Source organism: Melanostigma gelatinosum, assembly GCF_949748355.1.
Source record: "Melanostigma gelatinosum genome assembly, chromosome: 10".
Taxonomy (NCBI): Eukaryota; Metazoa; Chordata; class Actinopteri; order Perciformes; family Zoarcidae; genus Melanostigma; species Melanostigma gelatinosum.
The window spans coordinates 13,262,722-13,280,812 of record NC_136643.1 but is presented as its reverse complement, the minus strand read 5'-3'; the positions used below and the strand labels follow the sequence as shown (position 1 = coordinate 13,280,812).

At 44.6% G+C, this 18,091-nt stretch overlaps 1 protein-coding gene across 1 annotated transcript in view; it reads left to right on the top strand.

The window, feature by feature from the left end:
• Positions 1 to 18,091, top strand: part of myo16 (myosin XVI) — a gene marked incomplete at both ends in the record, with an annotated part of 68,450 nt that overhangs the window by 35,768 nt on the left and 14,591 nt on the right. Inside the window, 13 exons of the mRNA XM_079277471.1 lie at positions 1,179 to 1,296; positions 2,012 to 2,083; positions 2,418 to 2,559; positions 3,235 to 3,307; positions 6,341 to 6,493; positions 7,080 to 7,280; positions 8,016 to 8,091; positions 9,072 to 9,268; positions 9,676 to 9,756; positions 11,687 to 11,892; positions 16,210 to 16,312; positions 17,010 to 17,106; positions 17,204 to 17,477. Coding sequence (XP_079133597.1) covers positions 1,179 to 1,296; positions 2,012 to 2,083; positions 2,418 to 2,559; positions 3,235 to 3,307; positions 6,341 to 6,493; positions 7,080 to 7,280; positions 8,016 to 8,091; positions 9,072 to 9,268; positions 9,676 to 9,756; positions 11,687 to 11,892; positions 16,210 to 16,312; positions 17,010 to 17,106; positions 17,204 to 17,477 — 1,793 coding nt within the window. The remainder of the gene's footprint in view (positions 1 to 1,178; positions 1,297 to 2,011; positions 2,084 to 2,417; positions 2,560 to 3,234; positions 3,308 to 6,340; positions 6,494 to 7,079; positions 7,281 to 8,015; positions 8,092 to 9,071; positions 9,269 to 9,675; positions 9,757 to 11,686; positions 11,893 to 16,209; positions 16,313 to 17,009; positions 17,107 to 17,203; positions 17,478 to 18,091) is intronic.

Here is an 18,091-nt window from a genome sequence, read left to right as displayed (position 1 = left end):
GACTGAGTGATGCAAAGGACACAACGGTATATCCTCCCCCTTCAGGCACAAGACGTGTTTGAAATGAGGCGGTCATAATCTGTTTCTAACGACATATTCGGCCTTGATGTTTTGATCTCTTAGGATTGGGACTCATATTCTATTTTCTGTCTGAAGATCATATGAAGACATTGATATAGTCCTGCTGAGTGCGCGTAGTGTGCTACAGTGTGTGGTACAGAGCTCGTCCTGTGCACCACCAGCTGTGTTCCCAGCCCGTTATCAGATTCTATTCTTAAATTCCCAGTCAGCATGTCAGCAGTGAGGAGTGACCACCATCTCACCTTTTAATCCAGCAGCAGTCAATACACGCAGGGATGGCCTTAAGGACGGGGGGGGAGATAGATAGGCTCATATCAGAGGGCACTAGTGTCTACTGGATAAGAGAGAGAGTCCAAGGGACCAAAGAAGGGACGGGGGGGGTAAGACTGGAAGTGATAGACCACCCATTGGTCTCTGTCTAAGTCTAATCAGCGTAAGACTCCCAGTCCAGACCCCAAAGGTCAATCGTCATTAACGCTCCCCATCGCTCCTTTTCTCTCCCTTGTGCCCTCGCTCCCTTTCTTCTCCCTTTCTAAGCAGGGGGAGTCTGTCTGTGTATAGAGTGTCAGACAGAGACTAATGCTTGTGTTTATCTCCCAGATATCAGCTCCAATATCCTGCCTTGAGAGAGTGCACACGCAGACACACACACACACAAGCGCACACCCTCAAACTCGAGCTTCCCCCTCTCAGAGATTCAGAGCAGTGGGTAATGGGGTATTCCATTAAGCCTCCTCTACTCAAGGCCAGAGAGGGAGGGAGAGTGGGACGGAGCGAAAGAAGTGCGTGACCGAAGGGAGGAGGAGGGTCGATGCGCCGTTAGAAAGCCTTGGGTTTTCTATTTTTGTGTTTCTTTATTTTCCAAGGCATTTGTAAACTTTAAGATAAATGTAGTATATCGCCAGTCCCAAGGTTGAATTTAGCATTTCATGGAGTGCATGTTGGACTTAAGCAGTGGAAAAGGAGAAATTCCTGTTTTTGATTGTTTTTACTACTTTCGAACTTCTAGTAGTTCGTATCTGTTTGCTCTCTAACTCCCCACTCTCTTCTCTCTCTCTCTCTCTCTCTCTCTCTCTCTCTCTCTCTCTCGCTGTTAGGAGGTTGACTCAGTGTTTATGCTGCTATCTGCTGTGCTCCATATTGGGGACCTACGTTTCACTGCGTTGACGGATGCCGACACAGCCTTCCCTTCTGACCTCCAGCTGCTTGAGAGAGGTCAGTGCCCTCCGTCACATGACCGGGGGGGGGGGGGGGGGGGGGGGGTCACATTTCCACCCTGTGTGGCGGTGGGGCGGGGCAGGAAGGAGGGGGTGCATCACACATCGTGTTTACCTCGTCGTCATCGCCCCTCCCTTTCTCTTGTCTCTTGGAGTTCTGCTTGGCAGCTTGCCAGCACGAGCTAAATGCCAGACAGTCACCTGCTTGTTAAGCCGCATTATCTGGTAAACAGTAACCACGGTGAGGAGAGATCCCTCTTAAACCCGCTCTCTTTCTATCGCCCTCATTATGCAACCGCTATATTCGCTCCTGTGACCCCCGACCTTAGTGAGATGGTAAACAAATGACGTAAGCGCCTGAGCGGGAAAGAGCCGGTCGTTGTCGGGGAGATGTGATGTCATCGGGTTGTTGTCACCTGTTTCTGCTGCTTGTTTATGGGTTCTGCTCAGAATTCCACTGGTGACTAACTGCTGCCAGCTCTGCTGATCGATTCGGTTGGAGTGATGTGAAGCGGGGCTCAGCTTGTTGCGCTGGCAGCGTGATGTTGTCATCAGAGTAGGGAAGAGCACATTCATTTCTGGGAAGTTATCAGAGCTACCTTTCTGACCTGTCCTCATTTTGAATGATTAATGCTGTTTTGATGTTTTTCATCCTGTCGTCACGTCACTGTCAGTTATTCTGACGGCTTCTTTCTCTCTCTTCCTCTGCACAGTTGCTGGATTGTTGCAGGTGTGCTCCAATGACTTAAGCACCGCCCTCACCTCCGACGTCCAGTACTTCAAAGGTATCCACTCGCCAGCCTTCGCCGTCACTTGGCCCTCCCTTTTCCACTTGCATAAGCAGTGACAGTCCCTCACTATGATTATCATCGGATTCATCTTTTATATTGATCTTCAGGGCAAAGACATGTGTGAGACTTGTACTGGAATAACCTCAGCACTGTTAAAGTTATAAATACCGTACATCTACATTTAAAACACATTCACCAGTGTCGTCTTGCCGCAGAAAACAAAACATTGGGCCATAAACCCCAACATGAACCTTACAGATCTTGTTCCATCACTGTGCTATCAACATGATCATCAAGGAATTGTGTTGCCATGTCCCTTTTGTGTCAGGTGACGTGATCACTAGGGGCCACACAGTGGAGATGTCGGAGCAGTACAGAGACCAGCTTGCCAAGGCCATCTATGGACGTCTCTTCAGCTATCTGGTCAACAGTACCAACGACTACCTACAGGGACAAGACGACAGCATTGGGTATAGCTGTGTGTGTGTGTGTGTCTGTGTTTATGCTCACAGGTTGCTTTTTCTTTCCCCCCCCCAGTGTTTACCGGCAAAATCATTTCTTTGCACGCCCAGGCTGTTGATAACAAACGGCACCAATGTAAAGTATCTGTAATCACACGAGCGCCGTCTCTCACTCAGGGCCTCTGGAGTGACAACACTGATTATTGTGACAGACACAGAGTTTAGAGTGAAGGTTTGTAATAGTTTACATTGCACAGATAGGCATGCACACTGAAATGAAAAGTACTGAACAACAAGGTGGAGGACACACCCAAGGTTTCTGTGAAGGTCTTGCAAACAGCAACTTAAACACACACACACACACACTCTCTTAGATCGAGGCCAATGGATCCTTGGTTGTGTTGATGTTGTGAGGTCTTATCACACGGATAACTGGTGCTCCGTCTTCTGGAATGTGTTTGTGCTTTGCGTTGTTTACACACCAACCACACAACATAATTCATGTGTCAACCACACTACTCACTACTGGCACACCCTCTTCAGATGTGTTATTGCACACACACACACACACACACAAACCAGATAATTCCTGTCAGAGTGACGCAAACAAGTCCTCACATTGATGCTGGAGTTGAAGTGGTCATACGTAATACATTTGCTCTCTTATCTGTTCATTTCTTCTAGTGATCCTGCCTTGGAAATTGGGATCTTGGACATCTTTGGGTTTGAAGAAGTTCAGAGGAATGGATTTGAGCAGGTGGGACAATGTCTGCTTAGATTTCAGTCAACCCCAAAGATAGGCATCAATGTTGTGTCCCTCTTCCCCTCAAGCCAACACATTTCTTCTCCTCATCAAGTTCTTCAAATGCATTCATGACATTCCCTGATTAACATCAGTGGCTTAGAAGGCCGCCCTGAGCTAAAGAAATCTCTTTGAATAGTGTGTGGTTTTGTAGTTTCAAACAGATCTTAATCAAATTGTGAAAATATTTGACGGTTATCTATTTTAGACATTTTGGTCTGTAATTGTACTGAATGTCTGTGGCGTGATTTCCAGCTGTCCTTAAGTGAACTGAGGGCTGACACAAAGGCTGCTCTGTGTGTGTGTGTGATGTCAGAGTAATGGGCTGCTTCAAACCTGTGTGTGTGTGTGTGTGTGTGTGTGTGTGTGTGTGTGTGTGTGTGTCTTATTTTTACACACATGATTTAGTATATTTTTGGGGTCACGATGCAAATTATTGTTGATTATTTTTTAAGAACCAAATCTTGTTCCAATGAAGTTGGTCCCAACTGTTTTTCTGCAAAGAAAACAAAAACATTTGTCACATTAGGCGGCATTGTTCGCATCATTGAAAAAATTTAAAAGTACCAGCAACAACCAAAATTACAGAAATGATTTCATAGTCAAGAAATTCCTTGTCAAGTGTTGTGGTCATAAAGAAAGCTAATTTGCCAGTTATGTTTGATGATCAGCAGTCTGGCTGTGAATTCATGTTGTATTAGAGCTCAGTGCAACAGTGGGAGCCTGAGAATAGCAGAAGAAAAAAAGCTCCTTTTTCTCAGAGAAGCTACTGGTGGCTGCACCAAGTAGTATATTTAGAGATGGAGAAGCAATTGCATTTAACAAACAGGACTCCATTTTTTAAATTTGATTTATGAAGAATAGGAATCTCGACTTTCTTGCTCTCTTTCTTTCTTTCTCTCTCTCTTTCTCTCTGTCCTTTACACAAATGGATGGGCGTGTCTGCAATGCTTGGTTGTTGTTGTTGTGTCAGTGTGTGTGTGATGACATAGTGTACGGAGTACAACATGTCCAGCTCACCTGTTCTGGGCTGTAAATCTGTCATGTGCTCATCAAGCACTCACTGTTAATAGACTAGACCATTCTGAGACAAGCAGGCAAGTCTGTATATCACCACACACACACACACACACACACACACACACACACACACACACACACACACAGTTTGTCGTGTCTTCGGGTGTTCATAAGGCACAAGAGACTAAGTGCTTATTCCTTCTACTCAGAGCTGATGTTCTTTCCCTCAGGAACTCCCAATATCCTCCCAGTCTTTATTAAGGCCAGTGTGTGTTTGTCTTTGCCTACATGCATGTGTTGGTTTTCGTGTGTGTATGCGTGTGTCACTGAGATGTCAGTGGTCTTAGTCTTCCCTTGGATATATTCTCTAATCTAAGTGGAAGTGAGGTATTGCGTGACCGATCCTCTTCGTGTCACGGAGAGTGCAAGTGCCAGAAGGGAAGAGAGGGGAGGAGGCTAACGAGGACGGGAGAAACAAAGAGACACTATCTCTGGCAGGCGGTGGCATTGCCCGCCTCTTTCTCCCAGACATCTTCTCCGTTGTTTAATGCTGATTTTTTTTCTTTTTTTAATATCAGCCTGTTCAAATCACACACATTACCCGCCACACCCACACCAGAGGAAGCAGAGGGGAAGCGAGGTCTGGATAAACAAACTCGATGATCTCTTACAGTAGATGTGGCACTTCAGTGACAAACAGGCACTCGCACTCTGACATGTTTGTACACACACACACACACGCAGACTCGTAACGGGCAGGCTCCACATGTGCAGCATGATCGGGGTCATTAGGGCTTGTTAATTAGAGCTGTGTTTGTCAGGGGTGTGTTGTACCTGCTCAGCACTTTGCTAATGAGCTAACTCAATCAGCCACCTGCTGGGACTAAGCCTTTAATGTACTAGACCAGCTTGAAGACAAAGAATAGACAAACACTGATGAAAGCAAACAGGACCACGGCCCCCGCGGCACAACACACCTCTCGATCAGCACTTCTCAATCAGCGTGCCGCGAGACAAAATGTGGGTCATGTTGTGATTGTTCTGATTGAGACGCATGACGGTGCCCAAAGAGAGAAACTAAAGCCTGTTTATTTATTCTTTCCCCCCAAACATTAATTTGTTTCTGTGAAATCTCGTAAAAAGACATTACCCCAAAGCTAAGAGCTGCAAGGCTTTACTTGAGCACTGAATACAACATGATTATTTTCACTTTCGCTTTATTTGTGAGCCTAACCTACAAGATTCATGTTCTTATCACATGGTGGCATCGGTCTGGCATCTGTTGTCGTGTCAGGTGGCGTTAGACAGAGAAGATGCTCCAGATCTCTGGTTGAAAACAGGGACAGGGGCTCACGGAGGTACAAGAATGACAAGTTCATTCCTAGACTAAAACCATGTACCACATTTCTTATGTTTCACTTTGTGACACATTTGGGTTCAGGAGAAGTTTAAACAGGCCTGCTGCTGCAGACTGCTGTCCTGTGTTGTTCCACTTCATATTCTGTGTTCCTTCTCTGTACATCAATGTGACAAGTCATACTTGAGCCCCCCCCCCCCAGTGCTCCACACACACACCCCAGATAAAACCTCACTTGATTGACTCCTGTGCTGTGATTGGTTGACTGCTGGGTTAGGAAGAGTTCATGTGTCCCAGCAGGAACACTGTGTCCGTATTATAATGGAATGGAGTAAAGGCCCTACATTGGGACATCTATTACTAGTATACTATGCATGCACGTGGTGTCCCCTTTAAACCGCTCTGGGGTGTGATGTGCTTATATGAGTAGTCGGTTCATTTATGCCCCCATTGACTTCCCTTTTGGTGCCAGAGCAGGTTTGTGTTCCAGATTCTATTTGTGCATTTATTTGCTTTAGAACTAGAACGTACAGCTTTGTGTCTCTGAGGAGGGATTTCACACCATGTGCACTTGTTTACAGGTTGATGTGTGTGTTTTGTGTGCATTCCAGCTGTGCGTGAACATGACCAATGAGCGGCTGAGGCAGTACGTCTCCGAGGTGCTATTCCAGCAGGAGCAGTCTGAGTGTCTGCAGGAGGGCATCGCCATGGAGACCCCTCGCTTCCCCGGCAACCAGCCAGCCGTTCTGGACTTCTTTCTTCAGGTACTGGTACACTGAACTGGTTCAGACCGGACTGATCCACTTTGGTGTCTCGTGATGTCATGCAACATTGCAAGCCCGCCCAGAGCTTTGACGAAAGCTCTTAAATCACACGGATCAAATTCACACTTTCATCGCTTTTTTCTTTCTTTCTTCTGTTTTTCAAAGTTGGAAACGGTTTCAGCTAATTAATAGCTCTTTAATTCTTCTTTTTTCTTTCTTTAAGTTTAATTTAAAGGTATACATACAACACAAATGTGACCTACATGAAGACTGGTTGTGTAAAAAATAAAACTCAGACTGGATTATTGCTGGTAGGACTGGTGGTTAAGATGTTTACAATGTCATTGCAACTTTCCCTTTGTTCAACTTGTATTGCATGTTAACCTTTCACCCCATGTTTCCTGTCTGTCTACAATCTCTATCACTAATTGCCCCCCAAAAAAGTTATTTGAAATCAGAGGGATAGTTGCACCCTGTAGGGGTCAATAAAAGTGTCGTAATAAAAGTAATTTATCACTCTTATTAATGGTTCTTTGTCAACATGACTGACATAAATAACTTGAGCTTCTGTTTGTTCATCCTCCAGAAGCCTCAGGGATTCCTGTGCGTGTTGGACGAGGAGAGCCAGAGCCTGCGGCCGGCAGAGCAGACCCTGTACAAGAGGCTGTCGACCCAGCTGGACTCCAATCCCACTCACGGTCTCTCTCTCACAACCAAGGACGGCAACGGAAACCCACCGCCCAAAGACCAGGGCCCAGCATTCACCGTCAGCCACTATGCCGGACAGGTCTGTCATATACATTACAGAAAAAGAGTTTAGACGCACTGAATGTTGTGTCTAAACTCCATGTAACAGAATGGGTGGTGTCACGTGACACCACCCATTCTATTAATATTGAAATATGTACAGTATATATACCGGTGTGTGTGTGTATATATATATATTGTTGTGTATTTTTTACTGTTGTTGATTTCTGTTTTGTTTTTCTTGCCGGACAACCAATTGAAACTCACGTACATGCATACATGAAGATCCATATGCACACATACTTACCTGTTTTTCATTTTTTTTTTTTGGTTTGTTGTGTTTGTTTTGAAATTATTATTATTATTTTTATATATTGTTTTCCCTCCATCTCACAAGGCTCAAGGACATTCTCACACACACACACACACACACACGCACACACACACACAGACTATATGATATTTGCTGGCTTTTATCCCACTGTTCTTGTCATCCTCTTGTTGTTGTGTCTATGTATTGTCTTAATATTACAGATAAGAAATGAGTTGTGCGTGTTTGTGTAAACTTTATTTTTGAAAGAATTGCCTCGTGAGATTAGATTTATAGGCTACACGTGAAAAAATGTAACGGGAGTTTATTTATCTATTCATAGCAAGCACTATGCAATGGAAAACTGTGATGTAGAGGACGAGGTGGTAATTGTCCACAGCCAACATTTAGAAGAAAAACAATGCACTGTGTAAGTGAATGTATGATTTTGTGTTTTTCCACCAGATTTCATATGATCTCACAGGATCACTCGCAAGAAACAAGGACTCTCTTCCTCAGAACCTCCTGTTTACGATGAAGTGTAAGTACCGAATACATGACACGCGTATGACCACATTGTGGCGTCGGAGCAAACTTGATCACAAAGATGCACTCTTGTCTAAACTAACAGCACACAGAACCACTCTTTGTCTAAGTGTGGCTGTTTTTGTGTGTTTCATCCCATATGTGGCAGACAGCACCGTCTGTGTGTATATTGTCTATAGAAGGTGCCAGATGTGGGGTGTTGTGCTTCAGCAGGACACAGGCACTCATTGTGTGACTGCCAGGCTAGCCTCGCATCCAGCAGCCTAATTGCTATAATTTCCATGATGAGGCTAATCTTCTAAAGGCTAGCCCTTAACTCACACTTGGCTGTTGTCCCTCCATCTGACCGAGACGATGCGTCGCTGCCATTCAGCCGCACACATTAACATACGCACTCCGTGGTTTCCTCTAACGGATGTCATCGCCTTAAAGTTTAAGCCTGAAGCTAATCGGAGAGGCGAGGGGTCTATGCAAGTCTATATTCAGGTGGTGGCAATGATTGCTTTAAGTGAAAAGACAATTACCCTTGGAGCTGTGTGTAGTGAAATGAGTCCAGGACTCGTGTTTGTTTTTCTTTGCAGAGAGAGAGAGAGAGAGAGACGCCCACGTTGCTTGGCTCTACTGAATGAGCTCATTGTTGTTGTGGACCGCGCCACGTGTCGGTCCACCCCCTCTTGTTGCCTGACTGATTGTTTACATGAAGCCTAACTTTAAACCTCCTCCCCACACTTCTCCTCTTATTCTTCTCTCCCTCCTTGTTTACATCATTCCCACTGTTCCTCCCTTCTTTCTTCCCTCCTTCCCTTCTTTCTGTATATCTTTCTGTCTTTCCTTCATTCATTCTGTCTTGTCCTTCTTTTTCATCGTTCCACCTTTCCTTACTCCCCTCCACCCCCTTGTTTCCACCAATGCTGTTGCTTCTTTTCATCATTTTTTCCCCCCTCTCTGTCTCTGTATGTGATTTATGGCCGGCAGCCAGTGAGAGTGTCTTACTGCAGCAGCTCTTCCAGTCCAAGCTGACTCAGACTGGTTCTCTGGTGCCAGCGGCCCATGGCCGTGGCGGGCTGAGGGGGCCTAAAGCTGCCCTGTTGCTCCACAAGAGGCCATCAGCCTCCCTCGTCACTGCCAACATCGTCCCCCAACAGTCCCGGAGGTGCTATGACCGTACCAAGGTACAGTACACTTTTCACAGAGTGCCGAGCATTAAATGATGTTCAAGGCCTTGATTAATACTAGCTTTTGAAACTAGTAAATGGAATGAAGGAATTTATGAGCTAAACAAATACGAACAAGTCACAAGGTCTTTGTTCCAACAGGGCTACTGACTGCTGTGCCAATCAATGGACACACAGCTGTGGTCATTTTGAAAAAAACAAACAATCTAATCTAAGATACTTCCAAACATGGTACCTCTGGAAATTGGATTTGTTTCAGATAGAAACTACACAAGCATGCACACACATTGACGTGATCACACACTTCTGATCTTTCTTTGATTCTTTCTTCCTCAGTAGCTTCTTGAAATAAGATGGCGATCTATCTTGTGTGTTTTTCTCTCACTATCCCTGTCTGTGGCCAGATGTTGAAGAAGAAAGGCTCGAGCTCCTTCCTCCAAAGGCTAGAGCGCTGTGGGCCCATCACAGTGGCTGTCCAGCTGAGGGTAAGAACTGTGGAAGTCTGAGTCTGTTCCACAGCGAGGAGGCCAGAGCACGCGTCCGGCTGCTTTTTACAGTCGACACGCTGCAATAAGAAATCTACCAAGACTGGTTTACAATTAAAAGGAATTTAATCCCACTGATGCAAGTACAGTATTTACAGTGAAGTACACTATTTCATGAAATATTAAATCAATAAAACCCCGTTTGCAAAAAGCTCAACTCAGCTCCTCAGGTATAAAACCCGTCCGTCCTCTGAGAGCCATCACGCGAGAGAGAAAAAGACTTGAAATTAAACCACCCACATCCGTTCGAAACACCTCTTCTGTTTATCCCGATTCCTATTGGCTAACTTCCAGGAGTGTATTCGCCTGTCTGCCTTTCTGTCCCTGAGTGTACGAACACATTCAATGACTGTCAGTTACGGTTTAATCCCTCTATGATAATCCTTCAGTATAAACGTTAAACTTCTGCAACTTTTGGCAAAAGCTTCATGTCTCAAATTCTACTTCTAGCTACTAATCCTAAAACACTTTATGCTTATCTTAATTATGCATTTACAAAACCCTTATGATTATGACTACTTATGAATTCTTAAATATGAATCATTGAACACTTTTATTATAGCTACAAAACACACAGTTCTATGCTCAAATTTCTTACAGAACCACTCGACACACATTTGCACTTCTGGACAGGATCAGGCCTAATGCTAGGTCTCTGAGTAGTAAACCATGATGTTTGGTGCTTTTTCCCCATAATAGCCATTAATGAGCATGTTGACTAATTAGTGAGCACTTGTAAAGTTTGAATTTTTCTCTGCATGGGTTTTCTCCCACACTAGTTTCCTCCCACAGTGGAAATGCATGCATGGATTTTGGAGTTCATTGAAGTCGGTCAGTCCTTCTGCCAAATAGTAAATAAATATGTTTGTCATTATCTTAACAAGCATGTGTTGCAGTAAATATACAACCCTCAACTGTCTGAGAAAAGTCAATATACAAATTGAGTTTGTCTTTATTTTACTGAATACCTGTTCCTTACGTCGAGTACCTACAAGCATCCAGCTCAGATCTCACACGAGTAGAAAGATTTGTTCATGAAACTTGAGGTTTTGTGTGAATTGAGTGCTGATCGCAAAAAAACCGCTGCAGGGTTCTGTGATTTCCTAACGATATAAAGCAACAATAATATTCAGTCAGAGGAAAGTAGCTCAGTGTCTGCTGGTGACGCAAAAAGGGGCTGAAATGTGGCTCAGAGAAGCAGTACCTTTTGGCTTGAATGAAGCCAGTGTGTTGCGGGCCGGTGGTGGACGAAGTCCCTCAGGGAAGGAGAGAGTGGGCTGAAGAATGATGCTGTACCAGGCCAAGCATGAAGCCCTCCACATGAATGAATGAACAATGAACAACTACCACTGTGTGCCGTGCGCACGCGTGTGTGTGTGTGCATGCGCGTGTTCGGAGGGAGGACAGCAATGTAAATGCTGGTTGTGACTTTCAGACATGAGGGGGAGGGGTGAGGTGTTGATTGATCATTGTACCTAAGAGTATGCACAGACTGACGTCAGTTTGCAGCAGAGATACAGATGTTTGCGTTTGCGTGGATGTGTGCGTCTGTGTGACCTTGGATGCAGCATCTGTGAATTCAGGGCTTGAAGAAAAAACTCACACACACCCTTCAAAAGAGCTCTTTGTGTTTCTGCTTCCTCCGGAGGCAAAACACCCCCCAAAAAAAATAAATCGGACCGCTTTATCTCAAACACTACGTGATCTCACTCCAGTCAGTGCGTCTTGGAAATCAAGTTACAACATCAAAAGCAAGAAGCCCCAGAGCCCTTCCTTTGTTGTTTATCAAAGCACTACATATTGCTCATTCTGTTATGATTGTGAAATGACTTCATTCAACGGCATCTCCTCTCTTTTTCCCCTCTTTCAGAACTCTCTGTCAGAAGTGATCAGTAAGCTGCAGGCTTGCACTCCTCACTTTGTGGAGTGTGTCCGCCCCAACGCCAGTGGTCAGCCAGACAGTTTTGGCAGCATCCATGTGTCGACCCAGCTGCAGTACATCGGGGTTCTGGAGATGGTGCGCATGATCCGTTACGGATACCCTGTCCGCCTGGCCTTCCCAGGCTTCCTCAGCAGGTCGGTGTCGGAGCATGTTGCCTAATAAAGAGTGCAGTAACCGTATTGCTCCGTTTGCCGATTCATTCCCTTCACAGCCTCCTCTTCTCGTTCAGCTTCGTCTATAAGGGGCGGGTCTTAACGATGACGGATTCCTCTGCTGCCTGGTACATTACCCTCCCAGCAGGTCACCGTGATCTCTGTCAGTTCATATGTGACTGGGCGAGCGGGTCAAAGCAAGCCGAAAGCTTGGCAGCGTATTCCTCCTCTACATCTGCAAATAAGCGCAAGGGCATCTACTGGACAGGATCATGCGCTCACATGCAGATGGTTACATTAACATTTACAAGTCACAGCAACCCTTGCTGTTAGAAGGACGACGTGACCTTTAATGGCTTTTTTAGAGCGTATGGCAGCTGATGACTGCCACTATCACGTTTCCCATGTCAGCCCGACACACGCACATTAACCAGCCAGTTGTGTGTAAGGTCTCCGTGCCCCTACACTTGAATGTCCGTCATTATTTCTCCCCATCACCTCTTTTCATAACTCTTTCACCATGTTCACGGCTTTCCTGTAAAGTGGTAGATCCCTCTTCCCCTCTTACCTCTTAAACTGCTCCACCGATCCATCTCACTCGCCTCTTTTCTTTCCTGCGTGTCCCTAATAGAATCTGTTGCTTTTCATTCTCATCTAGCGCTGTGAAGTCTGGGATTAACAAATCAACTTCTGCTCTCGTACAGACCGTCTCCCAGCCTGTCTCTCACTCTTTTTGATTATAAAGGGATCAGCATGAACATTCCTGCCAGATAATAGGAGAGGACAAAGCCGGTCATGACCCCCCCCCTTCCAAAAAAGTTTCCACTACACTGCTGTATACGTCATCACATCATTCCACACACACACATACACCTTGACACACACAATATGTAGTTGTGTGTCCCACACGTCCTAAAAGATGATTGATGAATCACGATCACTGTCTTAACCTTAAATACATCAAAGGCGTTGAAGCATTTTACGACTTAAGAAAGGTTTCTGGTCACATTCCTCATCTTGAGTTCATTTAGCATAATAAAAGAAAGGTTAGGCACTGTAGAGTGTTGTGCAAAATCTGAATAAGGAACAAATGTATTGCCATGGAGGTTTTCACATATAGAGGAATTTGTCTTGGTATTTTGGTGCGTAACAGTCAAAATAAACAAACTGCAAGAGTAAAGAATCAAAATATAGACTAGAAATTTACAATTTAAGATTCTTGAAAATGTGTTAAAATACAAAGAGCTGCACCGTGGTTGAACAAAGACAATGAACATGTGCAAAATATACAAAACAAATGTGCAATTGTTCACAGCATGAAGAATATGTGCGAAAATGATGACCCGTGAGGCGTTGTTGAAGTGTGCTGCATTCATTGTCTGACACTTAATATGATCTGCTCTAACAGACTTACTCAACTTACTAAGAGAGGTACTCGAAAAATCCACCTTTTGGTAAAACGGCAAACGAGCCGAATCCTCAAAATCTTTAAGTAACATTTCCTCGGATTAGAAACTGAATTTCAAATTGTAATCCTACTGTCACTGAAAGAGAGATCGCTCTTCTACTTAATTCAGCACTTTGTTGCTGCCCAGCAATGGTTTGTGTGCGTTGCGTACAAGTGTTTTGTGTTCATACAAATGGACCTTTTGAGTGTGCCTTTGTCTGACGTGTGTCCCCGTTCTGCTGTTTATACATTAATGCCATGCTTAATTTGAGTGGCTGCCACTCACAAAGACACCAGTCAGCTGAGCCCAAGTGCCATTCATATCTCTCCGAGTTCAACGCAGACACGGCCGATGAATGAACACAGCCTCGGCCACGGAGGGAGCTGCTGCTGAGTGTGGGCGGACTTCACTGCTGTCTTCACAGAGCTCTTTCTCACTCAATTTCTTATCCTTTCCTCACAAGCTCCACAAGCTGAACCGCCATTTACTTTTCTTTTTTCTTTCATCTTCCCGGGCCCATACTTTTTATTTTGCTTCTTTCGTCCTTTCAGTCTTCATCTTTCCTTCTTTCCCTCTACCCTTTTTCTCTCCTGTGCACACACACTGTTGCAGTCTTGTCCTGTTTCTGATTTATCTCCATTTGTCACTCTTTCGAAAACAGGCCGTGGCCCTTGACTAATCAAACTGACAGGACATTAACTCAACCGTTAATCTTGAGGTTGTTCTCGTGAACACAAACACACCAATGTGTACACACAAACACACACTTGCCCACTAGAACCATGCAGGCCAGTTCACTCAGTCATCATTATTGTTCTGGTAACCAGGGTGATTTATGGGGGAATCTATTTTACTGTTGCTTTTATTTGTCTTTTATGATACACTATGTGTTTTGTGGCGGGATTTATTTCGTGCCAATGTGTAAGGTCAAATACTACCACTTGAACCTCGTGTCTTTCCTAAGATCTTACATGAGAAAGAGGCATCGGTATTCACAGAGCAGGTCACAAATGCAGCTCCATAATCATACAGGTCATGATTTCTCTAGCCATGTCTTCATTACCTACTGATGGATACACATTTGTAGATTATTGAGTTACCTCCATGATTTCAGACTGAACACTGAGATAAAAATCCATAAACAAAAGCCAATATGAGAATGTGGCAACGCGTATGTCTGACAGAAAGGAGCAGCTTCAGGGAGGAAGTGGTTTAAAATCGCGCTGCATGGCCTTTACCACCTTTGTGATGCTCACTAACAGTAATCTGATGGCCTGTTGGTCACAGACAACCACGTTAACGCCCCGTCTCCTTCCATTTCAACTCTTATCAAAGGGGTTATTTCACTTCTTTGGTTCCACATGAAGCCCCTTAGGGTCTTGTAAAAGTAGAGACCATCGCTGGTTTTCATATCCTCATCGGGGAGGTCATGGGTTTACAGAGTTCCTTTGTAATTTGATGGGCCATGGGGGACAGTGTGTGCCGTCTGCAGGACTGGTATTACCATACACGGAGAGGGTTAGGGAGAGTTCAGACAGACCCCACTCCTGCAAATCAAACGCATCCCACATTCACGTGCACTTACTTAGTCACTATTGACAACACAAGCGGTTATATATATATATGTGTGTGACATCATCAGCTCGCTCTGCGTCTCATTGACAACAGAAGGGGCTGACTGACAAAATGCACGGTCCAACTGACATGAAGTTTTTTTTATTTTTTTTATTTACTCAGCTGATATTCCTATTTCATTCAGAAAATGTAATTTTTTCAGACTTACAGTACACAGTATATATATATATACACATGACATCATTGCACTTCTGTCCATCCGGTGAGAGGGATCCCTCCTCTATTGCTCTCCCACAGGTTTCTTCCTCTTTCCTCCCTGTTAAAGGGGTTTTTGGGGAGTTTTTCCTGTTCTGATGTGAGGGTTCCGGGACAAGAGGATGTCAAATGTGTACATGTTGTAAAGCCCTCTGAATTTGTGATTTTGGGCTGTACAAAAGTAAATTGAATTGAATTGAAAACATTAAGGATTAAAGATGGAACATAAAAATGCATGAAAGCAGCGGAATGGAAGCAGAGACCATATTACACAGATTTATTCATCAAATATTTCATTTTGACATCTAAGCTGTTTTGACAAAAACAAGTAAATAGATTAATTGAAATAACTTTTCATCTTGTGAGAAAAGAGCCTGGAAGACATTCAAATTAGGGAGTCCTCTTCTTCCTCTTCTTCTTCTTCTTCTTCTTCTTCTTCTTCTTCTTCTTCTTCTTCTTCTTCTTCTTCTTCTTCTTCTTCTTCTTCTTCTTCTTCTTCTTCTTCTTCTTCTTCTTCTTCTTCTTCTTCTTCTTCTTCTTCTTCTTCTTCTTCTTCTTCTTCTTCTTCTTCTTCTTCTTCTTCTTCTTCTTCTTCTTCTTCTTCTTCTTCTTCTTCTTCTTCTTCTTCTTCTTCTTCTTCTTCTTCTTCTTCTTCTTCTTCTTCTTCTTCTTCTTCTTCTTCTCTCTGACACTTCCTGGAGTAGGTGAAAATGGTCTCAAAGAGGTGCTTAGGAAGTAACTGCTCATGCATTTTTTTAAATCTGTGGTCCAGGCATTCAACTTGGTAATTCTCTTCATAACCCGATGAACCGTGTCCATCCAGCTGACCATTCATAGCAACAGTTGCGTACCTAGGGGCAACACCAATAGGAACAGATGCTGTTTGGCTGGTCTGCCGTATGACCCCACTGACCTTTTAACCCATTGTTTCTGAAAACAGGAGGTGATGCTACGTCCCGTCTCAGTTTAAAATTTTAGCATTTCAGCTCTAATGTTTTCCGTTTTTCTCTGTGTGTCTCAGATATAAAGACCTCGTGGTCCCAACTTTGGGAGACAAGAAGAAATTGTCACCAGAAGAGAGATGTCGCTCAGTCCTGCAACAGTCCAAACTCCAGGGATGGCAGGTGTGTGTGTGTGTGTGTGTGTGTGTGTGTGTGTGTGTTTGTCTATGTCTTGCCTCTTTTTCTGTCTCCAGCAATAACAAAAGATTTGCCAAATAACTTAATCCCTGACCCTCTACTTGAAAGATCCCATGGAATCTTTGACAACTCGCTCCAGCTGTCCCACCTCATCATCATTCTCCTCACACACACACACACACACACACACACACACACACACACACACACCCCTGCTCTGTCCTGTCTGCCACACTGCTGTTGTGGCTGAGTGTGTGACCCTACAGGTCACATTAGCTCCCACCTCACACACTCATACGCACTCCTCCACGATGCTCAGCAGACATCTTTTCATGCACTTCTGCTTCACACACTCGCAAACGAACCGCTCCATCAAGTAGCGTGCGTTGGAATGCATCGCGTCTGTTGAAGTATGTCACCCCCACAGTTCTGTGCACCTGGTATCTAAATCCAGGAAGTGAATGCAGTCAAAATGCAAACTCCCTACTCCCCCCCCCCCCCCCACACACACTCCACACCCACCTATTGTCATACATCATTGCCACATCAATGCTCTCCCATCTCTCAGCTGGCATGTCACACTCGTGTCAGATTCCCAACAGAAGACAGCCGGACTCCCAGAAGCTCATGATGATGGCAGTGTAGAGTACAACAACGATGACTTGTGTCGTTGTGTGTGTAGATCGGCAGCAGCAAAGTTTTTCTGAGGTACTGGCAGGCAGACCAGCTGAACGACCGCTGCTACCAGCTTCATAAAAAGATCATCACCTGCCAGAAAGGTAATATCCAAAATAATGAACCAACACCCCGTGATGCTCTTTTAGGTTCATCTGTGTTTCTTCCTGACTTCTACTCTTCCTCTTCCTCGTGTCTCAGTGATGCGCGGCTGGCTGGCCCGCCAGCGCGTCCGTCACAGGCTGTCATCGCAGCAGAAAGAGGAGTGCGGTGTGCAGCGTTTCCTGCAGGGGGCAGAGGACATGGGGCTGCGAACCTACGACCAGTTGGTCATCCAGAATGCATCCGACATCGCACGAGAGAGCGACCGCCTACGCTGCCACGGCAACAGCCTTCTCAACACCCTTGGCAATAGCCCACCTCTTGGTGAGAGGCCCGAGCCGGTGGGCAAGGAGGAGGATCGGCCTGTCAGGAGGTAAATTAGCAAACACCCTCTCAATTCACACGCCTTCATTCAGGTCTGAAGGTAAAGATGCGAGAGCATTCGAGCAATATCGATGAGCGGTTATTCATTTTTGTCCCCGTTCTCGCAAAATATTAATTTGCTTCAAAAGTTCACCTGTTGTTTGGATGATAGACTTCCACTATTCTGCTGATTACGTCACACTAATGCAACCCATCAAGACTCTATTCTCACTGAAATAGGGCTTTCATTACTAACTACAGTATAATTTATTCAGTCAACAATCTGCAGGTACTGTCATTCCCAGGATTTATTATATGAAGGAATCATTTGCTTTGTTTGTGTGTGTGCCGATATCTGCGCGTCACGTATTGTCTCTATTAATGATTGTAGCCCTGTGGGCTGTAGGCTTTTAATTGTACGTTTTGTGATAGATAGTCAGATAATGAGCAGTGTTGTCAGATTGTGTTAGTATTGTGTTGCACTTATTGCGTTACGCTAAACTCCACCTCACCTCATTCTAATATAAGATACCATGCCTGGAGCAAATAGAATAACACTAGAGGGTCGAGTTAGAAAGGGTTAGAAATAAAAAAGTAATAAGAAACTCTTCTGCTAAATGAGCA